Genomic DNA, 13,736 nt, shown 5'->3' with positions numbered 1-13,736 from the left:
AAACTGCCTACAAAATGCTGGCCTGCTCTTTTTCACCTTAACTTGTCAAAATTGGATATATAGTGAGTTAGTCCCTCTCTTTAAAGATTAACCTTGAATGACTTAAATAACCAAAGAAAATGCTATCACTCGTTTGGCAAAGAATGAATGCTAGTTGCCTAATGGGCCTAGAGAATCTATGTGTAAACACTCTGCAAACTTTAAAACACTGTAATAAATGACAAACATTACAATAATACTTGTTAATTCACTACAACAAATCAATTCTGAGGGTTCAAAAATCTATGCTGCCACCAAGCCTTGTCTCCAGAAACAGTAAGATCACATTATTTTCTGATTTCCTTCTTCCAAAATAACGTAAAATACATCAATTAACAGGCAGTTATAGGCAGTTTGGCATGATGGAGCCTATAGATTGAGAAATGGTGTTTATCCCCTAAGTATATATAGGGAGATGAAACCCATATTTTAAGGGGCAGTAAAATTAATACTGTTAGGCAAGAGTCAAATTTTCCAGGGTCAAGCTTCACAGACAACATTATTCACAGGTGTCCAGGAACCTCTGGCTCTAATTTACTATAATCTGGTAATTCACTGAATATGTATAATAACAATATTAATGGGCATTTATACAGCACTTTAAAGTTCACAAAATTCCTTATACACAGCATCTCATTTGGTCCGCATAACCACCCAGTGACGTAGGTATTCTAAGAGGTATTGTGTCCATTTTCCATGAAAAAAAACAAAGACTTGGAGAGCATGAGACTTTCCCATTTTCACAAGGTAAATAAGTGTCAAAGAGGAAGGCGTCAAACCCACACCTTCCTGATTCCAAGCCCAGTACACCATTCTTCTACTCACAAGGTCAAGAGAACTTCCATTTGCAATGAAAAAGAAACAAATAGAATGGATGTTAAATAATCCGTGACTACAGAGGGCAATGGAATGGGGAATGGAATGCCTTTTTTTTCTTTTGTTTTAGAAGGATGGAAAAAACAACATACTCAAGCAGCAACTGCCACCTTTCCCCCCAAACTATAATGTACAATACATACATAATGTGTAGGCATGATGGAACCTTTCACCCTGTTTACAGGTAAGAGTAAATAAAGTAAAGGACTTTCTGCCTTTGCATGGTGGAATAACTATCCCCACCAAGTGAACATTTTAAAGCAATTGATGCTTCTATACCCACCAAGCTTAATTATAATGGAAGATTCAAGATTTCACCTTACCTGAGGTCTCAGTTTTATCTATTGCTACATAAACAATGGAGAGATTATCTAGTAAATCTTGTCTGCTCTCCTCATATTCTTCGGGGGAGGTTTCCATGGTTAGAATTATGCTCATTTGTAGCAGCAAAGGATCATCTGATTCCAAGTAGCAACTCTGAGCATGAGTGGGGGAAAAAGGGAAGAGAAATTTATCATATCATATAAGTACATAAATCTGGTGACTTCAAAAAATTCTCCCCAAACAGGGGAGGCCAACCAAAACACAGGCTAATTTTTAGTTCTTAAATATACATGTCTTCTGGGGGGAGAAAATTTACATATATATGCATGTCATAGAGATACTTTTTGTTTATGGAATAAATTATTTGAACATATTTCTTTAAATGATCAGGTTTACAAAATTAATTAGCATTTGGGAAAGGGAATTTCTTTATCTTAACTTAATCAAGTACTTTAGAGTGTTCTACCGTTTTAACTCAGTCAGTTTAGGAGCTTGTGAATCCTTTTGATAAAACTTTATACTCCCAAAGGCCACAAGCACTGTCCTGCCTTGAGCAAATTGGGAGACTGCAATTGGTTCCTGTAAAGAGGGGGAGAGACAGGAAATGATGTGGGAAAAGGGGGATAAAAGGCCAAGCCCAAGGACTGATTCATTCTCTATGCATTGGTGAGCCAGACTAGAGGAAGATTCTTGGAAGAGGTCATGTTGTCTGAGACTTGTCCTTGACTGGAGCTTTCTACGCTGGAGAGGTTTGCTGGGTGAGTGACTCGGGCTGAAGGAAGAGGCTTGAGTTGTCAGATTCTGGCTGAAGACACCACGGGGACTTCCACATGGAGATTGGGACTTGAGGGAGTCCTTGCCTGGGGCTGAGACGGACTTCGCCAGATCAGCACTTAGGCTGGTAGACTAGACAATGCTCTGTCTCCTTCCTACATTTCTCATTTCCAATACCTCTACTTTGTTGAAAATAAAAGCTGCTAACAGTCATTTTTGACTTAAGGGCTAATATTTTATAAATGGCGACCACAATCTCACTTTTATTACTCTCATATTGAGTCAAACCTAACTTTAAATCTTACACAATAAATATGGAAAATTATTTTAAAAACAAAATATCTGAAAATGTTTTTATCTGTAATATATATTATTTGTCTTAATACTTTCTATAATTGCATGTACACATATATGTATATGTTTGCTGCTCAAAGCTCAGTATTCTTGATTTTGAGAACAAATCAAGTATCTTGGAAAATAAAGGAATATTAACTGGTTAAAAAAAGGGAGGGGCACATTTACCTTGAGGTGCTGACACACTTTATTATGTAAACTGCATTCTAGATGAACTTGCAAGAGACTAGTATTAGTGGTTTCTGCCTAGAAGAATAAGAAGAAAATAATATTTTTAAAAAGGAAATCTTGGTAAAACTTCTGTAGCTCCTAGTTATATGGGGATTAAGACTGCATAATCTTGAGCTCCTTTTTTTTTTCAAAAACCCCAAAATGAATGTGACAATGTAAAGTTCCATTTTAAAATTTGCCTCCACTTTTTTAACATGACCTAAGAGCTAGATCACATTAACAAAATTGCATGGTGCACTTGAAATGATTCTCAGCAGCGCATGGTTACAAATATCCATTTTTTTAAAACACTAATTTACTCAGAGATGTCAACAGCACAAAGTCATGGAAAACCACAGTCCTCCTAGACTCACAATTGCAGGGGACATGAAGGCCTTAGGAAGACGAATGTTGGGTAAAAGAGGTTGTACCATGTCAAAAATGACTTTAGGAGAAGTGGTACAAAAGATATAAAAGGGGGCAGAGCAGTTACTTAGGGAGATGAAGGCATAATAAATGAATAGGATAGCCCAACCTTGCAAGAACCAGGGCAAGTCATCTACTGGTTTCAGCAGAAATTCAATAGAAGAATTTACAGAAATGGATAAAAACTTGCCCCAACACAGTGACTACATGACCACAATCACAGCTTTGCTCAAATGAAGAGATATTATGGCACTAGATTAGAATGTTGCTGCTTGGCACTCACATACAGTGAAGAGACCATTAAAAAACAACCACCACCAATTGCTTTTACATGATGTACCACCTGAGAAGAGTTCATTGCTTTCATCTAAATTCAGCAAAACCCTATAAAAACTATTAGGCGAGCTACCATTGGAAAAGGCAGAAAAGTCAAAAGGACAGAAAATACCCCAAAAGAAAAGTTTGGCAACTATTACCTAAAATATGAATATCTGGTCATCATTTCAAATTGGAAAATAGCTTGTGATAATTTTTTTTTTATTTTAATTTTTCAAGAATGTTACTCTAATAAAATATATTTTAGTTACCACCAAAAAATATTATGCTAGTTTCCTATGGTGGCCAAGACTAGATTTCATCCATTTATCAATGAAAAACTGGATTCTGGAAACCATGAGATGTCAATGGCACAAAGAAAAGATGGAGATCTACAAGCAGAAAAGAAGGAAAGCTAAGCGAGGTCACAGTGGTACCAAGGGCGTATAAAGCCATCTTGGTTCAACACATTAAAGCTTCTCTGCTCTTTCACTTGCCCATCCCGAAGATTTACAGAAAGACATGAACAGGCAGAGAAGGCATGAATGGATACAGTTATCTAGTCACGAGGCACAGATCTATTCCACTGGAGCTCCTTTGAGGGAAAGGACTATCTTTTCTCTCTTTTTATACCCCCAATGCTTAGCACAATGTCTGGAACAGAATGGGTATTTCAAAAAATTGATTATCTGTGTCTCTGGGATAGCAATAGCAATGAGATCATAGAGCCATGGAGTAAAATTTATTCTTTTCTAAATTTGCTTCTTGCATATCTTCTCTCTCTCTTGTTCTATTTCAATGTATGTGTATCTCTATCTATATAGACAGACAGACAAATATAACTTCATCTTCCAGTTCCAATGTGTTATATTAAAATATGTCAGAAAATTTTATAGAAAGAGATATTAGGTTTTGTGGTACTTGGTTACTTTTTTTTTCTTGGTAATGGGTATTCTTTACTATTTTCCATTAATGGAAAATATTAAAAGGAGTAAGGAAAAAAGTTATATTTATTTAAGAGATTTGTTTAAAAGTTATATATCCCATATTAAGAAGACATATGAAAAAATTTCAGTACAAATTGCAAAAAAAAAATTATAGAATCCACAAGAGGGAGTTCTAGCACCTCCAAACTTCCTTTATATCATTTACAGAAATAACAAAAAATGTAGCTTAAAAGAGGCAGCGTAGTATAGTAGAGAGAAAGTATGACAGATGCAGAAACACAGAATTCAAGCTTTGTCTCTGGTACTTATTGTCTGTGCCAACTTGGGCAAGTCTCCAACTTTTCACTGCTTTTGCTAACTCCCATAAGACTATCAACTGCAGGAGAGATGCTGGCCTGAATGACAGAGGAAGTTTCATCATCTGAAAATGCCTGCACCCAGAAGGTTCCCAGGTACAGTCCCTATCCCTTTCAATATAAAAATAGTCTTGAGTTCATCTTTGCCACATCAATCAGCTTCCAATGACACTGCATGGTTGCCAATCATATGCCATACTCTGAAAAATTCCTAAGTGGAGACACAGCAATTGTGAGGGTCGCAGTAGATGTGAATAGGCTGAAACCTATTACCAATGAAGAATGGCATGAGAATAAGAATAAAAGATAAGCAGTTATCTGACCAGAGAACAAGGGGAGTCAATTTTGTAGAAAGATGGCACAAAAGCATCCAAAGAGCCTATGTGCTATTATGGCACCCCTACTCTGAGGAGATCTAAGGGGGCTCTCCAATGAGGGGCAGAAAATCCCCTATGGGGGACAGAGAGCAAGATCAGCAACATTTTCAGGATGAAAAGTCCTAGAAGGCTGTGTCTCACTTTTTGGTTGTCTCAGCTCCTTGAGAGAAAGGACTCTCTCTTACTTTTCTTTGTATGATTAGCAGTATTTGTCACACACACACACACACACACACACACACACACACACACACACACACACACACACAGGTCTGAAATAATAACAGCTAACATTTATATGTCACTTTAAGGTTTGCAAAACAGTTTAAATATGTTATCTCATTTTACAATATTGGCTAATTATCCTGCTAAATTTAATCAAATAATGTTTGAGATCTAAAATAGTGTCCTATATTAGCTGCATTAACTAACAGAGCAAAGACGTGTTACTAACATTAGAGACAGCTTACATTTTGTAGCAAAATACTTTACAAAGCCTCCGAATTGAATAGGACCCAGTTAGTCCCAGTTCTGATATGTAACTTGGGACCTCCATCTGCAAAAGGAGGATGGCATTTACATGACCTACATCACAGCACTAAATAACCTAGAAAACTCTGAAGTGACTACTGGATGAGCTAGTGAGGCAGAATGATACTATTGGAAAGGCGACACTCCGCCTGGTAATTCGAGTTCAAATCCCACCTTTAACATTGTGTGTGTGTGTGTGTGTGTGTGTGTGTGTGTGTATGTGTGTGTGTGTGTGTGTGTGTCTGTCTGTCTGTCTGTCTAAAATAGTGTGTAGTCCCGTTCTTCACAAATTAGACGGTCACTCAATAGTCTTCATGTCAGGGGACCAAGAAAAGCATATTATTACATATATTTCATATAGGAAGCAACTCCATTTGGGAGAAGTTAGATAGTATTGCAAAATATCAAACAGCTGGAGGTCTAGCCTATATCAGGCTACTCAACTCCAAATCCGAACTTTTTTTATAAGCAAATCATATTTGATCCAGATACCTACAATTGACCTTGGTCTAAAATATATACCCCATGGGTTAGCGAGGTAGCTTGGAGGTAGACCGCCAGGTCTAGTCAGGAGGTCCTGGGTTCAAATCTGACCTCAGACACTTCCTAGCTGTGTGACTCTGGGCAAATCACTTAACCCTCATTGCTTAGTCCTTACAGTAATTCTGTCTTAGATTTGCTTCTAAGGTAAAGATATATAGATATGTTTGGGGAGAGGGGATGTAGACACAGAAACACACACCCTTGTGGACATTCATGAGGAAGGAGGGGAAAGCTGTACAATAATGTAAAAAGCCCTGGGCAATGAACCACTTTAAAAGCTCAGTTTTCAGATTTTTTCCTTAAAATGAAGACGGGATAGTTGGTAAACTGCCTTCCATTCCATCAATCAAAAAAGACTTCAAGAAGGAGGTGGCATTTTTATACAGTATCTAAGGAGAAGAAAACTCTGAAAAGGAAGACTCTAGAAAAAGAATTAAAACCTATTAACATGGAAACACGTTTTGAACAATGATACATGTAAAAAATTGCTCAGTGAAATTGCTTATCAGTTCAGGGAGTAGGGAGGGAAGAAGGGAGGAAACAACATGAATTATGTAACCATGGAAAAATATTCTAAATAAATGAATTAATTTAAAAAGAATGATAACCAATGTACCTCAGAATGGTCATGTCAACCAAGCTCATGAATCGAATAAAATACCAAAATAAATGGCAGCAACTTCGGGTGATGGGGGCATTATTGCGCTGAAACATGATAAGGAACCCCAGAATATTTCCCAGTGGGCACAGGTCCAAGGAGGGAGAAAGGTCGCTCTGCTAGGGCCCCTGAGAGCATGACAAAGTGCCTGAGTAGGGAAGGGACAAGAGATTGGGGTTCATCCTTCCAGCTCTACACCAAGATCCTGATTTTATCCTGTGGCAAAGACTTCTATGACTTAAGAGAGAAAAAAGCTCCTACTTCGGTTTCTCTTTCCAGCTTCTCTCTGCCCTGTCAGTAGGCAGCCTACTAAAATTTAACAGCATTCAACCATTATGTCTTTATTAACAGAGGGAAGAGGAGCACAAGAGGAAAGGGGCAGAGGTGTGCGGGACTGGGGGGGGTGATCATATGAATTTTAATCTTTCATTTGGCAATGAATGCTTTCCCCAAAGGGTTTTCAAACTAACGTTGTGAAATATCTTTATTAATAATGATAAACACTGCCTGCAAACTTCACTAGGACAGTTAAAGATAATCACAGGAGGGAAAAGTAACAAAGTGTTCAAAGTACAGCTCTTGGAAAGAAACTTTAAAAACAGAGCAGAAAGCATGTAGCGAAGAAACCAATGCCAAGGTGCTACTTGGAGAGAAAGCAAAGGAAGAGCTCGGCCACTTCCCAGCTGTGCGGCCCTCACCCCCATTGCCTAGCCTCTGCCGCTCTTCTGCCTTGGAATGGATACGGAGTATCGATGCAAAGACAGAAGGTGCCACCTTTAAAAAAAATGACGCCCTGAGAACTGATCCGGTCATCGGTGCCTCCCAGCGACAAGATAGGAGTGCTGTCTTTGCTCTCCCAAGGACTGCCATCCAGTCTGGGGGCAGCCCTGTGGACATGTCCGAGTCTCCATGAGCCCATTCGGGGAGCCGCTTGTCCTTCCCTTCGCGAGGACAGCTTCTCCAGGCTACGGTGCACAGGAATAACCTCCTTCCCTGACCGGTCCTTCGAGCTGCGAAGCGGAGCACGCACCGCCCTAATGACCGTATTCGATGGCCAGGAAGGTGCTAAAGAAGAATGCCCAGGAACCGTCTTTACTTAAGGAGCACAAATGACTGGTGAAGTGGTTCCTTTCTGGGCTCCATATAATTTTTCTACTCTCAAAAAATTACCTGTGTTTGTGAAATCTGGATGCTCTGAACATGGGGAAGCAGCAAATGAGCATTTGGTAACTGTTTAGTAGACCCTTCGGGGGAGAATCGTGGCATTCCAGTTCCAAAGACCTGGCGTAAAAAACAGCAAATGATACCATTATGAAGAGAAAAAATACTGAGTCATCAAAGATCTCTGACTATTCCAGATGAAGTCTATATTCCTGATAGTAAGTTTCTTGGAGCTTCATCAGGTAAGGATCCCAGCTTCTAAAACACCATCCTCTCCAGCAAACCACAAACCAGAGGCCTCCCAGCGGAATCTTTTTGTACTTTGTAGACTGTAAACTACATGAGAGCAAGGAAAACGTCTTCTAGAAAAGCTGTGAACGACTTGGCTATTCTCAATAATACAGTGATCCAAGATAAATCCAAAGGATTTATGGTGAAAAGTGCTCTCCACCTCCAGAGAAGGAATGGATGGAGTCAGAATGCATACCAAAGCAAACAATTTTTACATTCTTTATTTTTATTGTTTTGGGGGGGAAAGAGGTATCTTTTGCAGGTAAGCTAATATGACTTGAGGCACCTCTCCCCTACCTTTCCCTCTCTTTACTACTAATACTACTTTGAATAATAAAGTTACTAAGCTACAAATAGCCTCATAATTTTAAATATTACACTAATTAGGAAATATGTTTTGCATGACTTTACATTTATAGCATATCAAAATGTTTAACTGTTCAAAGAGGAGAAAGGGAAAGGATAGAGGGGATTTGGAACTCAAAAATTATAAAAAACAAAAAACTTTGTATTTACATGCAATTGAGAGGGAAAACATTTTTTATTTCTTTTTTAAAATGCAGCATGGCTCCAAAACTGGGGAAAGAGCCTCCTTTGTTTAGAAGATCATGACAAGTATTTGTTATTTGAATTTTATCTTTTTTACTTTGGCATTTCAAAGACTGCGACAGACAAGGTCTGAATGGATTTATTTCTTTAACTCAGTTAAGGAAATTGCTTCTGATTTCCTCAGTGTAAGAAAAGAGATTCCACATTTTCAAAGAGACATGGGAAAGTGAATAGCAAAGCCACTGACTTCTCAAGTTTGCTTTATAAACAAAAGCCTTTTGCAATATAAAAATGGAATATTCAAGGGAGTTTGGGGTTCTATTCCAGTATTCGTCAAAAATCAGAAGACAGAGATAGGAGATCACTCATATGTGAGCCTATGTCAGAGTTGTAGAACAGAAGAACCAGTCAGTGATTTATGTCCACAAAGAGGAGGGGGGGGGGGGAAGGGTCACCTGAGAAAGGCTAAAGTAACTAAAGGTCTTAGGTCTTTGAACACAAGTGGCTGGGAGCACAACACCTACACTTCACAACATTGTGGAATATGAGAAGAAAAATGTACTCCACCTGGTAGGAAATAATTCCGTAAGAGGATGTATTTATAAATAAGGAACTTTCGATGCTCCCTTCTTCAGTTGGTAAAAAAATGATTCTGAAGGAAGTTTGTCCCATTGCTGGAATCACCTGAAAGACAGGCATACATTAAATTCACCTGCTCAAAACCAATAATTAACGTATCTTTCTAATCTCTTTGCTTAGACAACTCCTGTGCTACTTAAACCCACACAGTCAGGATGACGACCCCTCTGGGTTTCTACAACAGCTCAGAATCCCCAATCTGAGGACACTTTTAAAAAGAACATGCCAATGGGTTTACTGGCAACAGAGGCCTCAAATCCTTTAACTTTCATTTGGGATTATAGTGTGTCTGCCCCTACATGAACCACTTATATATATATTTTTTAAATATCTTTCCTCTCAAACTTCAAATTCAAATTTTTTAAAAATTTTCTTCAACACCAGGAATTCTTAACTTTTTAGGTGACATGGACCCCTGGGGCAGTTTTGTGAAGCCAATGGACCCCTCAAAACTATTTTAATGCACAAAATAAAATGCACAGAATTTCAAATGAAACAAATGATTTCCAAATAATTTTTTTTTATGTTTAAGGACCTCAGTTAACAATCTTTGCTCTTCACCAAAGTTTTCATCTTTAAATATAGAGAAAAGACTATGTGTGTGTTTGTGTGTGTGTGTGTGTGTGTATTATGTATATGTGTATATAAAAGCACTCAAATGCTTTAGTCAAATAAGTGAAATGTTGTTATTGACTATGTCAAGGAAATAAAAACAGTATTGGTCTCTCTCCTACCATGACCCCAGGCCCTCTACTATGAAAAAAGTTCAAAATTTAAGGTGTATATAAGCAAGCATGGGGGAAAAACAACAACAACAACCTTCTAACTAGTTGGAATTTAAACATAATAACATTCAAATTAAGAACATTTTTTTGGTCATTTTTCAGTACTGTCTAACTCTTTGTGATTCCTATTTGGGGTTTTCTTGGTAAAGATACTAGTGGTTTGCCGTTTCCTTTTCCAGTTCAATTTGCAGATGAGGAAACTGAGGCAAACAGGGTTAAGTGATTTGTCCAGGATCACACAGCTAGCGTCTGAGGCCAGATTTAAACTCAGGAAGATGAGAGTCCTGAGACTCTATCCACTGAATCAACTAGATGCCCTATGTGAGTTAAGAGCTCGGGCCTTCTAGTTTATACTGACTTACTTCCCATCTTCCTCTATGCCTGAATTTGGAAGTAATTTTCACCACATCTGGTGAAAGAAACAAAGGCTGTAAACTTTTTTCTAAATTCTGAGTAATTAAGAATTTGGTAAACTAAACCTTCACAGTATGAGATTTCCTTAGTAATGAATAAAGGCCCTTTGATATGTGTACACTCAGCTATCTGGTTTGAAGTCTAAACTTTTTCTCCCTTATATGTTAATATCAAGACCCACCTCAAAATAAAGAAAAAAACTTCTGGAAAAAATAAACAGCAGAGAAAATAGGCATTCTGAAAGAGACCAAGGTTATTAGCAAGGATTTGGGAGACAAGCAGAAAATGAAAACTTTAGGCCAAAGAAAGCATGAAACCCTGGCAGGCTTCCACCACATAGTTTCCAAGAGTACATCAACACTCACCCTGCAATGAACAGGAGACACATGAAAATGTCTAGAAGCTGTAAACACTGAATTCACTACAACTTCTTTATCCCTACTAGGGTTATGAGCATATAATATTTTAGCTGTAGGAAGTCCTAATAACCTAAGGGGGGAAAATGAGAAAAATATTATTTATATATATTGCATAGAGCTTTGCACATATATTCACAAGAGATCAATTTTCATTACCTTCTGTTAAGAAAACCACAACTCCTACTTCCATCAAAACATATCAACAAAACAGTAAGAAATAGCATTTCCTTTTATAAAACTTAATTCAAACCAAAGGGCAAGGGAAAAGACAAGGGATAGCTATACATAGGCCACAGAGAGAGAGAAAAAAAAGGCTATCATTTAGGACATTTATGATAAGGAATTTGATTCTACTCATGTCAAAAACAGGAGAAGCAACTGATACATTATGTTGACACAATACATTTTAATTTTTCATCCCCCACCTCAATATAGTTTAAAAACAAAAACAAAAAAGGATTAAGACCTCCAATCTGTTGAATCAATTCTCAAAAAGATCTATTTAAAGTCAAAAGACCTAAGTAAGAGACACACAAGATGAGAAGGGGCTGAAATGTTTGCCTAGGATGTGATTCCCCCAAACCAAGGAGCTCTCAGCTCTTACCTAAAAATCTCATACCCACTGGAGTTTGTATTACATGAATCCAAGGGGACCATTAAACTTTTATGAGAAATACACATTAGGCAATAGGTATTTCTCCAACTTGTACACATAATTCAAATGAAAATAAATCATATTTAGAATATAGAAAATTTGCTTGCTTCCATGAAAACCCAGTTCTCTCAGGCTTTGTTTCCTGGGCAATAAGTGTAAAGGCTATTTGCTGAACATTCCACTCTTCTGGAAGTAGTATTCTATCAACTTACAGAAGGGATATTTATTTCTTGGTAGTTCTGGCAAAAGAATTACTTAATTGATGCTAAAAAGATTGCCTTGGTAAAAACATAAAAAACTGTATCATAATACACTGTTTTACAATGACTATAGTTACTTTTTTTCACACTGTCTACCTCTAATCATAACTCCCCTGAGGGAGAGAAGAAGATGAGTAGATAGACAGGCAGACAGACGAATAGATAGACAGACAGATAGATAGATAGATAGATAGATAGATAGATAGATAGATAGATAGATAGATAGATAGATAAGACAGACAGACACAGACAGACAGACAGACAGACAGACCTGAAGAATGAGTTACTCCTTCACCAAGTCTCCTTGGTGATCTCTTACTCTCCTCCAAACACCAAGTGCAATACTGGTCCTTGCTTCAATAATTAACAGCCTTCAATTCAATAAAGAGAAATTAAGTGCTCATTAGGCACTGTGCTAGATATCAGCCCAGTAACATTCTCATAGACAACACAAATGGCTACCAGAAACTTCACTGAGGTCATAGGTGCCATTTCAAGTAGATCTAGTGAAGACAGCTGGAATGAGCAATAGTTCTTAGCAAGGGTTAGGGGAAATCCAACTGTCCTCTCAATTTAACAAAAATCTCAGAGGTACTAGTTCTCTGTTTTCCTTAAGAAAAAAAAAGAACTTGTGTGCTTTCCCTTAATTGCACTAAGATATTCTTATAATCTAGGGCTACTGTAATAGATGGAGGGTCATCCTTGGAATCGGGGGAGGAGGGGATTTAGATTTGACTCTGGAGATGTAATCAAAGACAAAGTATTCCAGAGAGTAGCTGCCAAACCACATCTATGGAGGATACTTCCACAGAGGGATTCCTCACACCAATGAAATCACAGGTCTGGCACAGAAAAAGTCAACACTATCTCTAAAAGTGGCAATCATTTGCTTTTCTCTCCCTTCTTTAAGTCAAACTAGAATTTAAATTTAGAACCAATAAACATTTTTTAAGGACCTACTTTCCAGTGAGATTACTTTTTTCAAGTGCTCTTATAAAAAGAGAGTATATTTCCTGAGCATACCCAGCAAAGAATGTTGCCATTGTGACTGAAGAAAGCTCTACTATCATCTCACTGAATTAAATAGCAATGATTTTCTCAGTTTTTAATTTCCAAGGAAAAGGGATCAATTAACTGAGTCGTTAATGCTTACATGTAAATGCTTTATATCCTACCAACAAGGCTAGGAGTACAGCCTTTGGTTTCATATAACACTTCACCCACAAGTGTAAAACATCTCCCCAGGGCACAAAAACCAAGGGCATTGGGGAGAACCAGAGCCCACAGCCATTCTATCCTCCACAGAAGCTTAGTCTGGAACCACAAATCAACCAGTTGGGAATGTTGGCTGAGGATCCGGAGTAGTTATCACTCAGCTATTTTTAAAGTGCTATGAGGATCTTAAATTTCCTTTACCAGAGACAACTGCCAGGCCCTTAACTTACAAGAGTCTAAAGGACAATCAGAAGGGAAGTTCTCTCTTTGAAAAGCAAATCTCAGAATGTTATACCTTATCAATTCACCCTCTTCTCAGGATAATTAGCACCCTCTACTTCAAAGCTGCCTGCCCATGAGACTACCCTTAAAAAACTCCTGTGGAGTCAAGGGTGATTAAACAATATCATCCTTGCTTGATATACAGGAAAGCTAAGCTACAAAGGAGAAAAGGGATCTTGCCCAAGGTCCACAGACTAAATGACAATATCAAAAACAGGAACCACTTTGCAAAGTAGTCAAAGAAAGGTATTCTTGCACCCTTCCCCCTTTCTCTACCACTTCAGTTTCTCCCATCTGTTACACATACATTAAAGCCTCACTCATATCAACTCTGCT

General features: G+C 38.0%; 1 protein-coding gene across 3 annotated transcripts in view; it reads right to left on the bottom strand.

Annotated features, from left to right (window-relative positions):
- TMEM131L (transmembrane 131 like) overlaps window positions 1-13,736 on the bottom strand; it is a 163,763-nt gene that overhangs the window by 68,818 nt on the left and 81,209 nt on the right. For all 3 annotated transcript variants that reach the window (XR_008912917.1, XM_007496214.3, XM_007496215.3), the window contains exons 5-9: window positions 10,935-11,058; window positions 9,299-9,415; window positions 7,901-8,011; window positions 2,536-2,613; window positions 1,239-1,392 (exon numbers count right to left, since the gene is read on the bottom strand). Coding sequence is in view for 2 of the 3 variants with exons in the window: in XM_007496214.3 (XP_007496276.1) it covers window positions 1,239-1,392; window positions 2,536-2,613; window positions 7,901-8,011; window positions 9,299-9,415; window positions 10,935-11,058 (584 nt within the window). In the remaining variant the exon portion in view is untranslated. The remainder of the gene's footprint in view (window positions 1-1,238; window positions 1,393-2,535; window positions 2,614-7,900; window positions 8,012-9,298; window positions 9,416-10,934; window positions 11,059-13,736) is intronic.

The sequence above is a fragment of the Monodelphis domestica genome, chromosome 6, assembly GCF_027887165.1.
Source record: "Monodelphis domestica isolate mMonDom1 chromosome 6, mMonDom1.pri, whole genome shotgun sequence".
In the NCBI taxonomy this organism is placed as follows: domain Eukaryota; kingdom Metazoa; phylum Chordata; class Mammalia; order Didelphimorphia; family Didelphidae; genus Monodelphis; species Monodelphis domestica.
The sequence above is the reverse complement of the archived record's forward strand: the minus strand, read 5'-3'. Positions and strand labels throughout refer to the sequence as shown.